This window comes from Trichoderma breve, chromosome 4, assembly GCF_028502605.1.
Source record: "Trichoderma breve strain T069 chromosome 4, whole genome shotgun sequence".
NCBI lineage: Eukaryota > Fungi > Ascomycota > Sordariomycetes > Hypocreales > Hypocreaceae > Trichoderma > Trichoderma breve.
Genome location: NC_079235.1, coordinates 3820077 through 3839930, shown reverse-complemented (window position 1 = coordinate 3839930; position 19854 = coordinate 3820077). Strand labels below are relative to the sequence as shown.

At 48.8% G+C, this 19854-nt stretch overlaps 7 protein-coding genes across 7 annotated transcripts; 2 read left to right on the top strand and 5 right to left on the bottom strand.

Annotated features, from left to right (window-relative positions):
- Positions 1–643: 643 nt before the first annotated feature.
- On the top strand, positions 644–1856 carry T069G_07426 (SET domain-containing protein; the record flags this gene model as incomplete). Its single annotated transcript, XM_056174636.1, has 2 exons — positions 644–769; positions 843–1856. 2 exons carry the CDS (start codon positions 644–646, stop codon positions 1854–1856), a joined length of 1140 nt encoding a protein of 379 aa, XP_056028215.1.
- A 411-nt stretch (positions 1857–2267) lies between these two features.
- Positions 2268–2912, bottom strand: T069G_07425 (methyltransferase domain-containing protein; the record flags this gene model as incomplete). The annotated part of the gene is made up of 1 exon (XM_056174635.1): positions 2268–2912. The coding sequence occupies one exon, from the start codon at positions 2910–2912 to the stop codon at positions 2268–2270; it is 645 nt and encodes a 214-aa protein (XP_056028214.1).
- Positions 2913–3586: 674 nt separating this feature from the next.
- On the bottom strand, positions 3587–7930 carry T069G_07424 (uncharacterized protein; the record flags this gene model as incomplete). Its single annotated transcript, XM_056174634.1, has 6 exons — positions 3587–4781; positions 4833–5660; positions 5756–5980; positions 6032–6359; positions 6414–7044; positions 7112–7930. 6 exons carry the CDS (start codon positions 7928–7930, stop codon positions 3587–3589), a joined length of 4026 nt encoding a protein of 1341 aa, XP_056028213.1.
- A 712-nt stretch (positions 7931–8642) lies between these two features.
- Positions 8643–9113, bottom strand: T069G_07423 (uncharacterized protein; the record flags this gene model as incomplete). Its single annotated transcript, XM_056174633.1, has 2 exons — positions 8643–9032; positions 9093–9113. The coding sequence occupies 2 exons, from the start codon at positions 9111–9113 to the stop codon at positions 8643–8645; spliced, it is 411 nt and encodes a 136-aa protein (XP_056028212.1).
- A 1725-nt stretch (positions 9114–10838) lies between these two features.
- On the bottom strand, positions 10839–12890 carry T069G_07422 (SART-1 family domain-containing protein; the record flags this gene model as incomplete). Its single annotated transcript, XM_056174632.1, has 3 exons — positions 10839–11101; positions 11165–12016; positions 12083–12890. 3 exons carry the CDS (start codon positions 12888–12890, stop codon positions 10839–10841), a joined length of 1923 nt encoding a protein of 640 aa, XP_056028211.1.
- Positions 12891–15271: 2381 nt separating this feature from the next.
- On the top strand, positions 15272–17504 carry T069G_07421 (glycosyl hydrolases family 15 domain-containing protein; the record flags this gene model as incomplete). The annotated part of the gene is made up of 6 exons (XM_056174631.1): positions 15272–15590; positions 15663–16032; positions 16095–16168; positions 16233–16361; positions 16420–17078; positions 17127–17504. 6 exons carry the CDS (start codon positions 15272–15274, stop codon positions 17502–17504), a joined length of 1929 nt encoding a protein of 642 aa, XP_056028210.1.
- Positions 17505–17981: 477 nt separating this feature from the next.
- On the bottom strand, positions 17982–19473 carry T069G_07420 (soluble NSF attachment protein, SNAP domain-containing protein; the record flags this gene model as incomplete). Its single annotated transcript, XM_056174630.1, has 4 exons — positions 17982–18495; positions 18571–19129; positions 19246–19369; positions 19444–19473. 4 exons carry the CDS (start codon positions 19471–19473, stop codon positions 17982–17984), a joined length of 1227 nt encoding a protein of 408 aa, XP_056028209.1.
- Positions 19474–19854: the final 381 nt, after the last annotated feature.

Sequence of the window (19854 nt, the reverse complement as noted above, 5' to 3'; positions counted from 1 at the left end):
ATGCCGTAAACGGTGGATAACAATCAATGCGCATTTGGCATCATGAACGAATAGAATCGTCAGGCTTCCATGTTGTCTTTCCGGCCCACATGCATCACATAGATTAAATTCGATGGAATTGTGTATCGTATGGAACGAGTACAAGATTGGTAAGTATTCGAACGTAAACATCGCAGAATATTTAGGCAGCTGTTGTTATTGTCACCGCCAGTTTTCTATGGAGCAAAAAGGGCCTGTGCTATTGACATGACAAAATGTTGATGCAATGTTAGTAAGGCGGCAGTTCGGCAAGATGATTTTCCGCGATGCATTCCAGTCGCGAATTTGAAACAGACGGGCATCGTCGCTTGTGCCTTTTGGCGGCCATGTCCGTTTTGCTTATACGGGAGTTAGAGCAATAAAAAGATGGCTGTTATCCGGGTAATCGGATATACCTCGAATCTGCGCCCAAGTGGCGGTATATCGTGATGGAAGCTTAACAAACGCCATCTAAAAGGGGATCTCATTATCGTGACATGCTTTGTCTTTCCTACTCAATGCCGGCAACACTCCCTCATTTTCTCCTACCGATATGTCGGGCATCATGGTCAATTAGATTTCTTTTGTTGTCTTTCCAATTTGAACCGTTTCCTTTTCTTTCATCATGATCATGGGGCATCTGCAGAATCTCATAACATGGGCTAAAACGCAAGGCGTATCCATCAGAGGCATCGAGCCCAGCAGCATCCCTGGCAGAGGCACAGGGATTCTCGCCACGCGCAAAATCAAGGTAAACAGCGGACCTATTGGGTGTTTAACTTGCACTTGGATGGGTCTAACGTTTTACTCGCCCAAAAAAATAGGCTGAGGAGGAGATCCTGACGGTGCCTCTCCGGGTTCTTCGCCGCTTGGAGTCGGTGTCTACGACAGTGCGGGAGAAGTTGCCCGCAGACACGACTATCCAGGGGTTGCTGGCTGCGGATCTGGCCCTTGACAAGAGTCCTTACTTTAAGCCTTGGAGAGCTGTGTTGCCGAAGATGAAGGATTTCGAAGCAGGCATTCCCATGTTGTGGCCGAGGGAGCTGAGTGATCTTTTGCCTCTGGAGTCTAGAGATAACCTCCGGAAACGAGAAAGGGAGTTTCAGAGCAACTGGAGTGCCCTCAGGGATGCATTTCCGGAGGTTCCGTATGAGGAATATACGTATGCCTGGATGGTCGTTAATACACGGACGTTTTACAACGAGACGCCGGAGACGTTAAAGTACCCCTGGGAAGACAGGCTGGCGCTGATTCCGGTGGCCGACTTGTTTAATCACTCAGATGACGGGTGTAAAGTGTATTACTCGCCTAATGCGTATCATATCGTTGCGGATCGGGCGTATAAGAAGGGTGAAGAGTTGTTCATCTCGTACAGTCGCCATTCTAACGACTACAACTTGCTGGAATATGGATTCATCCCTGATGAGAACTCATCGGATGACGTCTACATTGACGATGTGGTGTTTCCTAAGTTGAGCAAGAGTCACAAGGAAGAACTCAAGAAGCGAGATTTACTGGGAGAGTATCCTCTTGGGTCTTCGACCGAGGAGTTTCGCCGCACGCAGGGAGTCTTGCGCTTACTTTGTTGTTCAACAAAGCAGTTCCACGAGTTTCTTGACGCTAAGGAAAAGGGGCGACTTGTTCAGGATCGGGTTGATGAATACCTTGTTGGCTTACTTGAGGAATTGTTGAGCGATGTTGTTGCGAAGCGGTTGCAACAGATTGAGGAGCTGAAGGTTGGAAGGGAAGACCAGAGGGCGCTTCTGACGAAACGGTGGATGCAGATTGAGGGATTGGTGAGGAAGAAGATTGAGATTTATCGACTTAGCTCGAATTAGAGGGGCTGTACTAAAGGTAACGGGATGGAAGGGATAATGGATGGGCATCTAGATATACACGACATAACACGCCACAGTTATGGAAGGGGGACATTAGAGGGATGGAGTTGCTTCTGACAAGTCAGGTATAGCATATTATTCGTTTCTTGCGTTGATGCCTTTTCTATCTATATCCAAATTATAACCGAGTCACAAACATCAAGGCTCCTAGGCAGAGATAGGGACTTTTACATGGCCACTCCTTTTACTGAATAGCTGCCCTCAAGCTAGGAGTTTGTCACATACCAGTGACTCTGCTTTTTTGCATCCGACCCATCCCAATCAGTTACTATTCGATCTTTGAGCGGTTAATCTCTCACCACTGCATGAAACCGTTGCAGTCCCAATCCAACTACAAGTTTAAGGTTACTCTCATCCAAAATAGAGCTTCTTTTTCGGTCGCAGCAGATAGCACCAGTGAAATATGTCCGGATCCGTCACCGCATTTTTCGGCGTCGGAATCTTTGCCAAAACCTCGACATCAAAAGGAATCTCGCCAATGTCAAATCGTGACGCAGAGTAACTCATTGAAACCCAAACGGCGCCGTCCGCAAGACATTCCCTAACGCAATGAGCCATGCGACGGACTTGCTCGTCTCCGCCGCATGAGATGGCATCTGCAGTGCTCTTATCTATGACAAGATCGAATTTGTCGTTGTTGTATGTTCCTCGGTCATTGCTGTTGCTTAATAGTAATAGAGATTTTGTAGCATCCGCTACTGCGTACTTCATCTTGACATCGCCAAATGCTTGTTGCTCAAGTTGTCGTCCACGTTCCACTGCTAGAGGCTCATAATCGACATTTGTGATGTCTAGAAAGCCTAGTTGACGAAAGTGGTTGTGTAAGTCGCTAGTCCCGGAGCCGAGATGTAGGATACGAGCTGATGAAGGCTCAAGATTGATAAGAAGAGGCTTTAGGATTGAAATGAAGTCGGCGGAACTCAGCAGCCATTCGAAGGAGGTTTCGTTGGCGAAGCGGTGATGCCAATAGGTTTGTTTGTCAAAGTCGGTGGGCATGGTTCGTATTATTCAAGGCAAGTTTCAACAGGCAAAAATAACAAGAGTTATCACAGTTCAATGTCAAGTGGAAGACAAATTGGGAGCGATTGGTGCAGAGATCATGACGTGAGGCGCGGTGCTAAATGAGACTGGCACGGACGGGTGGGGCCGTTGGAAGATTTGCTGTGTTGAGTTTAAATATGTTAGAAGGATGAGAAATTTGAATTGAGATTAATTCTATACACTTTCATAGCGCTGAACAAAAGATGGAATAGTGGGATATATATATTACGAGTTGAGAACCTCTTTTTAGTTCATATGCACCTAGCATGTACCTATTCATAGGTACGTTCGATTCTCGGCTGGCGAAAGTCCTACCCAGACTTACGGCTTACACCAGCCTCGAGTTCAATCGCACGCACAACACCAAGGTATTTAATAAAAGCAAACATTTGATTAGAGCGAGAGTAGGTCATAAGTATATCTAAGACAATAAACGTCAAATCCACCAATTCCATGCAGACTAACTTGCCATAAATCGAGTATGTGGAGGGAGTTTCCCCTGTAAAGCTAGGCCAATCTGACAGCTTTCTCTATTCTAATGGAAAGCATATAACAAATCTGAAGGCGTTACATCTTGTGAAACAACAATGCCCGTGTCATCAATGTCCGTGTATTGGTTCCTGGAGTTGTCATGAGCCAATGGGATTGGGGTAATTGGATAATATAGGTATCCCCCAGGCAGCCCAGCTCCGCGGCTCAAAGATTCCATACGAAAGTGCCACGAATGCGACGGCTGCAACGGCTACGACGGCTGCAAATATATATAACAATTGGAAAATCATCCCGGTATTTGGCTCCGGGGTGTTTGGTATCTGGGTTCCTGATTTCTGGATTTTTGGTTCTTGGGGTTTCGGTTCCTGAGTTTTTGGTTCCTGGGTTTTTGGTTCCTGGGGTTTTGGTTCCTGGTTGTTTGGTTCCTGGGTTGGTGTATATATGAAGAATTTGACGCCAAATGCACCGACTTCTTTTGGGTCATCTTGCCACAATCCAATCTTGTGGAGAGTTTCCTTGTCGACTCCAAGCTCATCGGTGAGATATGCTATTGTGTCCTGTCTTGCTTGCTTCAAGCTATTGAACCTTTGTGCAAGCGTCTTCTCAGGACGCCTGCTCCGGCGGAGACATTCGATTGTCGAGTCCTTCCCAATGACTTCCACCATCATGGCCAGCATCTCTTTCAACCCGCGATATGCGGCGGCTGCAAGAGCGCTGCCATGATTCCCGTGATCGAGCACCGTGGCGGGTTTAGCACCAGCTTTGAGCAGAATTGCCAGCACATCCATGGGATGTGCGAGTCCATATTTAGCCCTATATTCGGGTGGTTTTGGATCGCGGTAAAAGAAAATCGTCGATTCTAATGCGCTGCCGGACTGGCCACTGTGTAATGGCAGATTAGGTTCTGCGCCGTTCTCGAGAAGGAGCTGTATCGTTTTCACGCGTTCCGGCGTAAAGGTCCCGCCAGCCGAAGCAACGGCAGCGGCAAGGGCGCTCCCAAATTTCGCTGCATACTTAGGACGGTGATTCACATCAGCTCCAGCCTCGAGCAGATCCTTGGTTGCTTGTAAGTCAGCTCTTTCTGCAGCTTTGAGCAGGGAGTTTCCAGAGTACGAATTGAAGAGGTTGTGGTCCGCAAGCCACTGGATCTGGCCGGGACGACGGGCTGCCATCAGGATGATATCTGGTTTCTCCTCGAAGTAATCCCAGATGTGGAAATTCCCATGCTTCTCTAAAAGCAAGAAGAAATCTTTGTGACCTTCGTCCATCGCATTTTCAATTGCGGGCCCAAGTTGAGCCGAATCAAGCTCATCCATCGTGCTCAACAAACATCTGCAGACTTCTATACACCCGCCCCTTGCCGCAAGTGCAAGCGCCTCATACCTAAGCTTGCACAGATCGACTGGCCTATTACCAACGTAATTGTCCCACCAATCTTGTAAAACGTAGTAAAACCCGTAGCGGCACATGGCGAGCCAACAAATGTCAGAGGAGCTAAACCCATCCCCAGTATAGAATCTGCTGTTACACCATTTGATGTAGTAGGCGCTGCGCTGCTCTGGTGAACCGAGAAATTGTCGCAGAGAGGCCACAAGTTGTGCATCCGGGGTTGCGCCCTCTGTTGAGCCCAGCCATCGGTCGTATCGTTCGACATACGTGGGCCAACTGTTCATGAAGTAATGCCTGAAAGGTATGTGATGAGAACAGAATTCCGGGTAGTCGGGGTCGTCCTTATGAGATTCTATAAGAAGAACGTCCTCTTCAGGTTCCATAAGGATCTTGAGCTGTATGTTGGCGACGAACCCATGACAGTTCCCCAATATCTCGCTCCTGGATTCAAAGTATTCAGCCACTGAAGCATGTGGCAACGTCCACACTTGCTTCTCCGCATCAACCGTTAAGAAGTCTTGGCAAAGCAATAGTATCCGTCTGGGAGTTTGTCGCTCTTTCTCTACCAAAGTATCTCCTTCAATTGTATATCGGATTGCTGTCACCAGATGTTCGGTTTCTAACGGTTGTAGAGAGCCCAACACCCACTTGATAGCGCGCTCAATCAAGGGCATGTCGTATGCGTGATCCTTTTTCAAAATGTTCCACATCTGGTCGTATGCCTCCATTAGATCTCCGGGAACTGTCTTGGCCCACAGTTTGACCGCATCGTTCGATACGAGCGGATTCACTTGTTTGACCTGTAGGTGGACCCATCGGAACCTATGATTAATAAATAATATTAGTTTATCGTAATTAAAAACTGGCGGTATAGATAGTAACAGGGGGGTGAGGAATGAGGAATGAGTATGACTTACATCCCGCAATTTCGAGATGTAAAAGCTGCCCTGATCATTTCTTGGATTTCTATCGGGCGACTCTGAAATGACGGTGTAGAATAGAGCTTTGCATTAAGATATTTCCCAATATCAATCTGTTGATCATCGCTATTAATGGTTATTATCCGCATTCCCTCAAATGCTCTTAAGTATTCCCGGTCTGGGCGACTGGATACAAAGAGTCTGACTGAGTATTTCGCCTTTCTTATTAGGTTAACGAGAGTATTGGCTAGAATATACTTCTCAGTATCAGACTCATCCAAAGCATCAAGAACTATAGTAGTCCTTGGATAGAGGCTAAGCAAGTCCAAAATCAGCATTTCGCATTCTTTGTAACTGAATCCTCTTTTTTCCTTTTTCGCCTTCTCATATGCCTGATTGAGGCTTTTTGGGACGCCGTCGTAGTATTCCCTATCAGCTAGCTGGCGAACAAAGCTTCTAAGGACGACGAGGGGGTCTCGCGTTAAGGGTGTAGATCGGTTGCAGTAAAAGAACGCAAATCCTTCATCTTCAAGCGATGCATGCAAGGTTTCCTTTAGGTGGTCAATGACTCGTGAGGTAAGGAACGTTTTGCCCGTGCCGACTAGATTAGGTTAGGAATAGAGTATATGGGATACTAACAAACAGAGAAACTCACCATTGCCTTTGAGGTAAAGCACTGATCTATGTCGGCTTGCTTGCCATTGGCGAAAACATTGGTGACCTATTAACCAGTTACCAGTACCTTCTACTCTTGACTCACTAAACTCGGAGTGACTTTTGCCATATTCCTCTGAGCTAATAAAGTCCATTAGTTCGTCCAGTTGGCCTTGATCAATCTGCCTAAACAACTTGATTAAGCCCTCGTCAGCTCGTTTCAGCGGAGCCGACATTTCATCAAGCTTCTCCAGCATGTACTGTGTTCTTTGAAACAGTCTCGCATCTGTTCTGGCACTGCACCAAGCTTCACAAGCTTGGGCTTCCAGCACAACTTTTTGTTCTTTCTTTAATAGTTCAGAAACAAGGTTTGTGGCCTCATCAGGCCGAACAATGGCACTGAATGCTTGTTTCAAGGTTCCACTTCTGAATACGATATCAGAACGGGCTAACAGCTCTATTGCTGCGACATATAAGTCTCGGAGGGCATCGTGTAGGTTGGACACGATTTGCTCATCTGTAGTTATCGCAGTGTAGCGCAACTCATATATCTGACCTCTGTGGACAATACGTGTAAACCAACGAATTGTCCCGGTAAGGGCTAGCTTCTGGTCGACATGTTTGACTGGAATCTGTTATTGATTAATACTACCGATTCTAGTAAATTGGGTAAAGTTCGTAGACATTTAGGAGCCTTACTTTCAGCAATGCCTTTCCGATAGCCCAAGGCGCACTGGCCTGCGGGGGTGCAAAATTCATTGCAATATCGCCAGCCATGGTGAGAAGGGAGACGACCTCGTTGACATGCTCGCGTAAAACGATTCTGCGGTCACCGATTACGATCTTGGAAGGCGTGTCGTTGTCTTCGGCTAGAGTTTTGCTCTTGAGAAGAGTAATGAGCTCTTTTATTTGACCATCTGGCTGCGACTGCTCCGTCGAGTTGAGCCCATGCTCTTGGATCCAGCGTTTTGTTTCATCGTTGACACTTTCGAAAGCTTCTTTCCATAGATTTAAGGGTGGAGCTGGAGTCTCAGGTACCTCTGCTTCAACAGCTATAGTAGCGAGTGCTGCCTCAATAATAGAAACTGAGGGTGATATTGTAATGGCCGGAGGAAAGGATGGAGCTGGAGTCTCGGGTGTTTCTTCAGTGGCTATAGTGGCGGGAGCTGCCTCGGTAATAGAGTCAGAAGGCAATATGATGATGGCCGGAGGGGGATGTGATGTTGATGATTGGTCGGGACTAGGAGAGACAGATGGCTGAACGGCTAATGGAGGAGATAAAGAAGGAGAAGTGGACAGTCTCCCGGAGCTTTGGGAAATTGTATCATCGTTTACTGATACGGTCGTACTCAAAGAGTGGGATGACACTTTAGTCTGAAGATGCGGCACGCCAGAGTGTGAGTTTCCATGTAACAATGCGGAAGCCGGATTTGCAACTGGTGAAGAGCTTCTTTCAGGAGACTTGAATTTTTTTATGAGGGATTTCATCTTTACTCCTTTAGATGGTGAAGCATTCATCTTTGGCAGTACTGATGTAGGAGTTGAGACGATACAGATAAATGACATGTATTTAGAGAGCAAGGAATAAGAATACAAGAGCTTATATAGATATTTACCTGCTGGATTGACAAAATACTCGCATACAATGTCCAATTTCTAAACTCGCGTTGTAAATCGCGGGGGTTGACAGGGGTGCTCTCCAATAGCAAGGCAACAGCAATCCTTTGCCTCATTTATATTAGCTGAACAGCCAATAACCATCGTCAGATAGGCGCTGGGCGCAGCTAACACGACCAACAACCAAGGCGGAATCTGCTTCACCGAAATTTCTCCCATCGGGTGGCAAGGCTGCGTCCGCTTGATCATGGCAACATGCAGCTGCTTGGTGTGGTATGGCAAGCGCCTATTCAGATCACCGCGCTTAAAGTTATAGATCTAAGATGATGTTGCGATCCATTGAAAAGGCTGGAATAATACACGGATACTACATCTGCATGTTAATATTTGGTAAAAGCATCAAAGTGTCACCGCTTCAAGTGGTTCTATAATATCATATCTTAATGGCCATATATCCTATTTCAGCTAGGCTAGCGTAACAATAGACGATAATACATGCATGTATCCATCTTGTACGACCCCCGAGTCCCTTATACGAGGTTCAACCCGTCTCAGGATCCATCACTCCATGTACCTATCCGTAGTATTCCGTACAACCAACACTCACCGGCTACTAATTCTTTGCACAAACAATATTCAAGCCATATGTTCCCGGAGGCGCAACATAGCACTCATCGGACAAGTCCGCCGTCGTCCCCAAAACTACATCCGTGCAGTGCCTCGAAGGTGTATCGCCAGCCTGCTGAACAAAGTAGACTGTGCAAGTCTGCTCCTCGTTGGTCTGCAAAGAAGCAGGGATGGTCTGTCCAGGAGTCAACTTGACGGCATCTCCAAACTGAAACGCCCATGATTGACATCCGCCATCAGTCACAGTCTCAGTGAGAGTCTGGACGCCGTTTGCTGTGCAGTGTTGGGTGGTAGGGACGCTGCCGGGAGTGAAGAAGATGTCGAAGGTGAGTCCGTCGGCGGCAGCCGCAGGGGCAATCGCCATTGCGAGGAGTGCCTATATATGATTCACTTAATACTCAAGATATTCAATGATTGGATACTATGTTCAACTTACACCAATGATGGAAAATTGCATCGTGAAAGGATGTCGGGGTGGCTGGCTGTTCCGGTTGAGGATGTTGAAAGAACTGCTCTCCTAAGCTGCAACAGCAGGTAGTTATAGGCTTCACGTTTATGTGCCGGGTCACAGATTATGACATACATAATATAATCTCCGGAGGAGAAAATGCATCTCCGCGCCCTCTTTGTAAGGCTTAGGCAATCATTGCACTTGTGCCGTGGCAACATGAACCGTCGGCTTAAAATGCTACTGCCGCCGCCTACATTTTTTTGCTATTTACGGAAAATACACTTTCATGCCTATGAAACAGTTGTATCATTGTCAATTCATATCCTCGTTGAGACTGCCTTCTTCTCAGTCTCGACGATAAGAAATCACATTGATATTTATTAAGTCTCTTCGTCTCTGCCAGTTACATCTCTTCCCAATCGGGAATTATCTACTTCAAGCAAATACATTGGCAGTTTAAATTCCTCTTACTAACAAAATAGATCAAAAATTCACGGATCCAAGCTTGTTTCGAGCATGAGAGCCATAATTAGCGTCTATAAGGTTACATTCCCCCCCAAGATTCATGCAATGCTCACGTTATCAAGGTCTCATCAGCTATTCGTTTCCATCCTAGTGGCTAGAATGAAACAATATAGGATTAGCATCACGGGTGGACTGGAGGATGTTTCACCGACGCTATTGCCGACTCCCGATCATATTCGTCATACGGAATACAATTTTCCGCCAAATGCCGTTCGAGATCTACATCTTGTATAAAGATTCCAAAGCTAATCTATGGCTAAATAGAACTAGGATACTAATAAACTAGCTACCAGTTTGTTAAATCTTTTGCCTGTTGCCTTTCTTGGTATGTTGATTGGAACGGCTAAATCGTATATGACAGCGAACGACCTAGCAGTGCACCTAAACGGTTTATAAATGAAACAAAGATACATACTAATAACCTGGTAGACAGTTCTGCCAAGTATTTTGCCTAGCTAAATGTCCTACGACAGCGAGCGATTTAAGTTAATCGATTTACAAACGGAACAAAGATACTACCTAATAAACCGACATAGTTTTCCCAGGGGTTTTGCCTATTGCCTTTCTTAGTATGTTGATTAGAATGGCTAAATCGCCTACGACAGCGAGCAATTTGAGCCGATCGGTTTATAAATGGAACGATGATACTAATAAACTGCCAGACAGCTCTGCCAAGTATTTTACCTCTACGACGTCGTGCGTATAATCCCAGTGAACCGGGTTGTGCTCTTCTCATGCTCTTAAGTATTTGCTACCACCGCGATCTTCTCGATATATCTACTGCTATCAATATTAAACTTAGAAAGTGGGATGCTGGCTAGCAAAAAGGTATACACATCTTCTATGGGAGCCGTCCATTTATGAGAACGTTTTTGGGGGGGTTGCCGAAAAAGAGTATAGACCATGTATCACGCTACAATGCATTTGGCTGGCTGACATCACGACACTACAGAATGTAAAAGGGGCATATCAAGTGACGAACCTGGGTAGGAACACACAGACGCACACCATGTCGATAGCGCTCTAACAGTGTCAGCAAGGGACGAAACACATAGAGCAAAGAGAAAAATCATAACAAGAAAAGGAGTATGCACCTTTGGTTTTATAGATATCCCTAACAAAAAGTCCAACAAAGCGGTATAATTAGTACTGGATGCAAGTATTCCGGCAAAGGGAAACAAATGAAGGAAATTCCCACACAGTCCGTCAGCCGAGCCGTACTCCAGCTTCCCTGCGCTTTTTCAACTGCTGCGCCGTCGCCAGATTCATACCGGCATTCTGGCTTGCGTCGAACATGCTCTGGGCCTCGCGCCGCTTCTCGTCGTCAATCTTCTTCAGGCGCTTCTCCGTCTTGCCCTTGCCGCTGCCCTTTCCGTGGAACTGGTGACTGAGATGCTTGAACGCCTCCTTTTGATCCAATCTCCGGCCATGATCGTCGACGTATTTTAGTTCGACATTTGGCTTGTAACCTGCGTTGAAGAGCTCGGCCATCCGCTTCGACTGCAGGTGGTCTCTGTGGGTGTTTTGCTGACGAGCCCATTCCTCCCTTTCCCTGACGGACATCCGGTCTAGTCTGCCGCTCATCCTGTCACGTTCTCTCTGCTGTCGTGTTTGCTCGTCCAGTTCGCCCTCCAATACTCGTTTCTTTGCAAGGAAATCTTCGCGAGCTTTAAAATCTTCATAGTTTCCTCTATCAGAAGATTCGAGAAGACCCCGCTCTCGAAGCAATGCGAGGGCCGCCCCCATGCCTGCGCCAACAACCTTTTCATCTTCAATACCCGCATCATCATCTTCACCCTGTTCCCTTTTGATTCTCTCTTCCTCTTCTTTCTGGGCCGCGAGAAGGGCTTCTTGGTGTTCCGCCGTGTAGTCGTCCATTTCCGCATCTTCGTCTTCATCGCCCATATGACGATCCTCATCCAACTCGGGACTTTTTGTGGCCTGCTTTTGCCTCCTCGACTGGCGGTCTTCGTCGTCTGGCTTACTCAAGCCGGCGACAAATTCGGAAATCTCACCAATGACAAGACCGCCGCTTTGGGTTTCCTCGGGCTCCTCCTCATCCTCCTTGAGTTGTCTTGCGATATCTTCAGGACGTGTCCTTTTGCGCTTTTTTAGAGCATTCTTCCGCTGGATTGCTAGTGATGCTTGGAGATCGTCATCATCGGCAAAGGCATCTGAAGTAGTGGCTTTCCGCTTCTTAGCCATTAAAGACTCTTTAGAATCGACATCCATGGCGCCGGTATCCGCCGGCGCTGCTTCTATAGGGAAGATGTCATCCTCATCATGCTGTTTTTGCCTGGTCCCCTTGCTTCCCTTCTTCTTCTTTGGCTTCTTCACCTTGATCTCTGATGGAGCAAGATAGTCGGATGAGGGTGCTGCGCCATCTATAATAAGTTGTTAGCGGTGGTCACATTGGAGGATCGTGGAGATAAAGGGAAATTTGTACGCACCTATAATATCGTCAAGGCTTGTTGACTGAATTTTCTTTCCTTTTCGCTCCGGTTGGCCGAGGATGTCTGAAAGCTCGGCAATAGCGCCATCGTCATCAAGAGTGAACTTCTTCGCTTTTTTGCCGTTGATCTCCTCGTCATACTGTGCCAGAATAGTGCCTTCGCCGTCGTCATAATCATTAGGGTTGTAGCCTTTTAGCTTCTTCTTGAGATCCAGTCTCTCGGTGAGCTTCTCTTGTTCTTTAATGTTTAGGTTCTCAAGCTCATCTCCCTCTTCCTCATTCTCATCAATTGTCGTATCTTTCAGAGTAAGGACCTGTTCGTCTCCGTCTAGAAAGGCTGTTGAGTCGTGCGCAACCTTGATGCCAGCAAGGTCTTTGGAGGTGTACTGTATGGCAGCGGCAGCGGCAGCTTCTGCTGCAGCAAGTTCCTCCTCGAGCTTCCTTGCCTTATCAATCTTCTTCTGCCTCTTCTTTTGGCCTGTCAACCACGCCTTCGCATCCATGTCGCCACCTTCATCTTCTTCGCCCAGCCCCTTCCCTTCGAGAAGTGCAAACCGCTGGGCCTTTTCACGGGCCTTTCGCACGGCAGCAGCTTTTTCTTCGCGTCGTTTCTTGGCAGCCTCGTCATCCTGAACTTTCTTGTAATTGTCGTAAGCTTGCGCCTGGCGACTCTCGACTGTGCTCGCTGGTTCTTCGCCATCTGAAGCCTCGGCTTGGGGCGATGCGGCAGCTCCAGGTACCGGCAAGGGCTTCATGCCCAGCGATATCCGGATGCGGTTCGTCTCTTCGATCGTTGCCGCGTCCATGATGCTTGATATTGCGTCAGGGGAGACGGATTAATTGAATTGTCGCGAATATGAAGGAAAGTCGGCCTAAAGCAATGACTGTTGATAGCAGTAGCTTGCTAAGGCTTATCGCCAGCTAAATCAGTTTTGCCGATATATCTCCGTTCACGTGATAGTCCCCACTAACCCAATCTTATCGCAACGCCATATAATGCCGTATCGTGAAATTTTCTTCTAGGCTTTCTCTCCTTCTCAACAAACTACGGATCTGTGCTCAGCGGTCCTCTGCGTTCACGCGTTAGGGTCGACTGCTGTGCAGCTCGATAACTCTATGGAGCCATCAACTTGCTATGGTGTCAATCATCCTATCGACAGGTCCAAGAACAACTCGGCCTCTGGCTGCCTCATTCGCCGTCGAAAGATGGCTTGAGTGTTGTGGCTGGAGGATTCGGGGGCCCCATATTCCAACCCTTTTTTCCAAGGCCGTCGGCCGATGAGGTTGAGGAAAACCATGGGTTGCCTACATCACGATGCTGGTACTCCGTATTAGCAGTTCTGCAGCGGCCGTTGAGCCTCATGATAGCCTTCTGACCCGATGATGCCATCTGACTAGCTGTACGGAGTAAATATGATTAATTGTGCAACGGGGACGATGAAAAACCATGCACGAAGTAACCCCGATGAACCGACCATGGAAGAAAAGGATCCCTCGTTGGTGGGGCGAATGGGAGACTGCTTACATGCCCCGTGACAAGTTTTGTCGGGCCACGGCAAGCCTCTTGGGATTCTGTCAGTGGTGATAATTGCTGTATGATGGCAGTATGTTGGCTGTGTTGTAGCAAACGCACCAAACACCTCATCAAGCCTAGCTTGGCGTGTGCTTGGATGAGTTTGATTACTTACTCCATCGCGCCTCAATGCATGTGAAGATCTACCTCAAAGGAGCAGCTTGGCTACGACGCATTACCTCATGCAGCCCGGCCCTTTTCCTGTCCCTTTTCCTCCGCTTCACACCATGTTCTTGTTTTCTCCCATCTCCAGCACGTGTGAGGCAGTGAGGAAGCTCGGCCTTGGCACAGAGATCCAGACGCATATGCGAAGATCTTGGTCCACTGCAGGCTGTCATCACGAGCCCTCGGTTGCTTGTGAAACACAACTCAGCTCTCCAGAGTTCGTAGTAACGCCGACTCGGCGTCTTCTGCGCCACATCCAGCGAAACTTGCATGATGCTAGAAGCTGAAAATTTTTCTAATTGATGCCGTCTCGCCCATCTTGTCGCTTCTGGTAGGCACCAGACACGTGCTATCAATGCATAACACACAAAAGTTCCGGCTGTGTAAATGGGATTCGCAAATTCGAGGCCGTTGAGTCTAGGGTAGGGCGACTAGTACCGGAGGCTAGAGGCGGTAGTGGGCGGGAACCTGGCAACTGCAAACTCAGAAGAGACATGAGCCGGGATGCTGCCCCACGGGGGAGTTGGAGATGCGGAGCAGCCCCTTGGAGCTGTTGGAAGCTTGCTCGGAGCTTTTGCTGACTATCGCTGGTTCGTTTTCGCTTCTTCTCACCGTGCTTTGGATGCTAGCCGATGGCCTGCCTGCTCCCTGCTCCCTTGCTCCCTGCCTCGCCTCCCCTCCCTCTCCTTAGCTGCGCATGTTCTCCTGACAGCGTGACTAATGACGCGTTGCCAGCCTATTCGCCTGACGCATCCTGGCATCTGAGTCTAGCTCGTCACGCTGACCAGGCAGAGCAAGCCGCGGGCATGATTGGGCCGTGCCCTGGCTGGCATCAGCTGGCCATCCGCTGCCACCCGAGACCACATCACCGACTCGTCGGATCTCTCCGAGAAGGAGCTGATCCTGGGCGGCGAGACGATTGAAAAAGGCCGTCAGATCCCGTATTCAGAGGGAAAGGGAGAGAGAGGCTCGTCTGTCTTACATTCAGCCAGCCCGCGTGAAGAGGAGACGACAGAAGGATAGAAGAGCCGAGCAGGAAAGAGCTGAAGATCCCTGCAATTGTCCAACTACTGTTAATTGCCATCGCCGCTGCTTGCTCCTTTGTTTCTATCCCGCAGCCACTGAGTGCAACCCGCCATATTCAGCCGGCTTTTCTTTTCGCAGGTTTGCACCGCCCGTCGCGGCACTTGGGCCCCGGAGAATCGGCCCTTTCACAGCGTTGCGGCCCTCAGTTCCCCATGGGGATGATCCGCACATCCACTCTTGGCCCTGTAGACCTTTTGTCGGTCCGAGTCGGACTAAACTGAGTGTTGAGAGTTGTACCTACGCACGACGTTGCGGGCAACAGCTGATCTCATTGGACCAAGTCGGCAAAACGAAAGCCGTTGTTGTTATTGCGAGAAGTGCTCTGACTCGGGGCGCCGTATCATAAAGATGCCTGCCTTCGCCATGGACCTGGCCGCGAGCCATTCGGCATCGGCTCTATCTCTCAACGTTTCCTCTCATACGTCCTCCTTCATTCTGCCCATCATGCACGTGCTGTCGACTGCTGTGCTACTTGGCTCAGTTGCCGTCCAAAAGGTTCTGGGAAGACCAGGATCAAACGGCCTGTCCGGCGTCACAAAACGATCTGTGGATGACTTTATCAACACACAGACTCCCATTGCTCTAAACAACCTTCTTTGCAATGTTGGCCCTGATGGATGCCGTGCCTTTGGTACATCGGCCGGTGCTGTGATTGCATCTCCGAGCACAACTGACCCAGACTGTAAGTTTGACTTATACCGGCATATTCTTGATATGTCAAAGTTCATATACTAACACGAGGGTAATTAATCAGACTACTACATGTGGACGCGAGATAGTGCTCTTGTCTTCAAGAACATTGTCGACCGCTTCACTCAGCAGTATGATGCTGGCCTGCAGCGCCGCATCGAGCAGTACATTTCTGCCCAGGTCACTCTTCAGGGCATCTCAAACCCCTCTGGCTCTCTCTCGGACGGGTCCGGTCTTGGTGAACCCAAGTTTGAGTTGACCTTGAGCCAGTTCACTGGCAACTGGGGTCGCCCGCAGCGCGATGGCCCAGCTCTCCGAGCCATTGCCTTGATTGGTTATTCGAAGTGGCTCATCAACAACAACTACCAGTCAACGGTGTCAAATATCATCTGGCCCATTGTGCGGAATGACCTCAACTATGTTGCCCAATACTGGTTAGTACAAGCTCGCTGTCTTTTCGTTTTGTTTATGACCAATTCTAACATCTTCACTTCAGGAACCAAACCGGTTTCGATCTGTGGGAGGAAGTTAATGGTAGCTCGTTCTTTACCGTTGCCAACCAGCACCGAGGTATGTATCAACATCTCATGTGCAATTTTTCGTTGGAAATAAACAATACTGACGAGTTCTCCAGCTCTTGTTGAGGGCGCCACACTTGCTGCCACCCTCGGCCAGTCGGGAAGCACCTATTCCTCAGTTGCGCCTCAGATCCTGTGCTTCCTCCAAAGATTCTGGGTGTCGGGTGGATACATTGACTCCAACAGTAAGTCCACCAGCACCATATGCTTTGATGAAGGGCGATACTAAACAGCTTGCTATAGTCAACACCAACGAGGGCAGGACTGGAAAAGATGCCAACTCTCTTCTCGCATCTATCCACACGTTCGATCCTAGCCTTGGCTGTGACGCCTCCACCTTCCAGCCTTGCAGTGACAAAGCCCTCTCCAACCTCAAGGTCGTTGTAGACTCCTTCCGCTCCATCTACGGTGTCAACAAGGGCATTCCCGCTGGCTCTGCTGTCGCCATCGGCAGATACCCCGAAGACGTGTACTTTAACGGAAACCCCTGGTATCTCGCTACGTTCGCTGCTGCCGAGCAACTTTACGACTCCGTCTATGTCTGGAAGAAGACAGGCTCCATCACGGTGACTTCCACTTCTTTGGCCTTCTTCCAGGAGCTCGTTCCCGGTGTCGCGGCTGGAACTTACTCCAGCAGCCAGTCTACCTTCACGAGCATCATCAACGCCGTCTCGACATATGCCGATGGATTCCTCAGCGAGGCTGCCAAGTACGTCCCCGCTGATGGTTCGCTCGCCGAGCAGTTCGATCGCAACACCGGCACACCTCTGTCAGCCGTTCACCTGACCTGGTCGTACGCCTCGTTTCTCACCGCCGCGGCCCGTCGGGCTGGCGTTGTCCCCCCCTCGTGGGCCAGCAGCGGCGCTAACTCAGTTCCTTCAAGCTGCTCGGGAGCTTCTGTGGTTGGATCCTACTCGCGTCCTACAGCCACGTCATTCCCACCATCGCAGACCCCCAAGCCTGGCGTTCCTTCTGGTACTCCCTTCACTCCCATTCCCTGTGCTACCCCGACTTCCGTTGCTGTCACTTTCCACGAGCTTGCCACAACGCAGTTTGGTCAGACTATCAAGGTCGCTGGTAGCGCTCCCGAGCTGGGCAACTGGAGCACGAGCGCGGCCATTGCTCTGGATGCCGTCAACTATGCCACTAACCACCCTCTGTGGATTGGATCAGTCAATCTGGAGGCCGGAGACGTTATCGAGTACAAGTACATCAACGTGGGCCAGGATGGTTCCGTCACCTGGGAGAGCGATCCCAACCACACCTACACTGTCCCTGCGGTGGCCTGTGTCACTGAGGTGGTTAAGGAAGACACCTGGCAGTCATAATAAGTGAAAGCATTGAAGTAACAGAGTACAGATTGCAGATGGCTCATGGAAGATTGCCAATAGAACAAGTGGGATATACCGGGCAACTAGTAGGGAAGAATGCTCTCCACGTTGATGCTTTATAGCATGTATATTAATTTAGCGGTTATGAATCAGATATGAATATACGATATGACATGGAATAGCTTCTTGTATGAACGAGTCTCACTGCTTGGCCAATGTTTGTACTGGCATGCGACTCGAACGAAGTCCGTTTGCATTTCGAAGCTAAACTAATAAAGAAAAGAGCAATAATCAATAACTGGAGCATGTGCAACACTTCATTTGCACAATAGCAGACAAAAAAAGCAATGTCGTTTCCATCCTAATGAACTAGATAGTGCCCAAAGAAAGTAGCAAACCTCTTTGCATCCTGGTTCTGCTCAGTAGCATACCATCCTCTTTGCGTTTACATTTGTTCTAATTGACTTCATTTCTCTACGCAAACTCATCATCCTTAGGCTCATACTTGTTTTGGATATCGGTGAAAACGTTCTTCTGCCAATCATCCACCACATTGGCCTGCAGTATCTCATCAATCATTTCTCGGTCCTTCTGTTTGATGGCTTCGTTCAGGTCGAAAAGCAGCGTATACTTGGACTGCATGGATTGTATGTAGCTTTTTAGCGTATCTGGATGCATTTCGGATTGCCGATACGTATCCATTTCGATTCCCTGATACGTCGGGATGTCGCGCGTTGTAGCTACGTGGTCGCACTGGGCTAGACGGCAGACGCACCACTTGAAGCAATAAGTAGGGATACTAAATCTGTTCTTCTTTGGGTCGCCTTGCAGGGCCTTGAGAATAGTCGCGTAGGCGTTGAGGGCGTCTTCGTAATAGGAGTTCTTATCCTTCTGGGTAGAATTGGCATTCTTCTCGGTAGAATGGGGAAGGAGAGTGGCGATGAAGACGCTGAGGTCAGCATATTGCTCAAATAACTTGCTGGCACTCCTAAGGGTCACACGTATTAGCTATCAATCAACAATGGAGGTTTGACACAATGCTCAAGCGAGGGGGAAAACGCACAGCGGCGCGTCCAAGCGTAAAAAGTTAGCAGCTTCTTTGTACGCGATGCGCGCTTCATCCAGGGCTGGCAGAATTTGACTCTCCAGCCACTTCAGATGCGCCTTCTCCTCGTCACTAAACGCTGTCTTCGACTGCAGCCACTGCAGCTCGTCGGCCTCATTGGGAGTCGGCTGTAATTCCATCGCCAGATTTTTCATGCGTTCCTCATCCGCGGCAGTCAGCGTCTTCGAACTCAACAAATTCCTCCTCGCCTGCACAAGCGGGCCCGCGATGTCCTTCTCATTTATCTGACCAATTGCATCGTACATTCTCGACAATCTTCTCAATTTACTTCCACTGGAGGACGACTCGGTCAATTTGATGGCCTTTTTTCGGCAGTTTATTGCCTTTGCCTTCGCTTCGGCCTTTTCGTTCTCGTTGATCGGCTTGGCCTCCTCCATGACGGCTCTTCGGTAAGCATCGGAGGCATGGACGTAGCTGTCGGGGGCTTCGAAACCATCACTGAGATTCTTCTCCTGTATTTCGGCTGCTTTCACATATGTAGCAGCTGCATCGAGAACTATTGAAAAGTCAACCACAACGATACGCCAGACAGCAGCTGTGAAGTCCCCGTATGGTTTCATTGGGGGAGCTCTCAGGAGAGCGGAGAAATAAAAGGATGGAGAAGATGCGTACAGTTACTTCTCAGCTCGTATGCCTCAGCCGCCTGCCTGTAGCAAGTGGCAGCTTGCTCATATCTCTCTTCCGAGCCGCCAAAGAAACTCCATCCGCTTTTGCCCTTAGCCACGAGCTTCTCGGCCTACCGTCTCAATCTGTTAGCTAAGCGCGCCCTCATTTCCTCAGCTTCAACCAAGAGACAAACGAGAGGCGAACCTGTTGGATGAGAGCCTCAGGATTATTCATGATGTCGGCAATCCTCGATTCGAACGGTATCAAATGGCAGAGCGGTGTGTTTTTAACAAGTGCGTCATACAAAGTCGCCCGAATAGATGGAAAGTAATAAATATCAGGCCGGACATGGGGTTGCCATTGAGGCGACATGGTCTCTGGCTGTTTCGGAGTTAGAGCTATATGTACCCGGTTATCAGTAACTGGTTGCAACTGGCCGTAGAAGAGCCGGAAGTATGTTAAGAGTGACTTTGGCTAGACTATGACGATGTGAGGAAGCTGTGGCAGTGGGGATTGGGGCGCAGCTGACTATCCTTCAAGAGGCTGGAGTTTGGATGGATACTGCCAGATCCGGACTAACCCTGCTCCGCCCGTCTTACTCGTACACAGTATTAA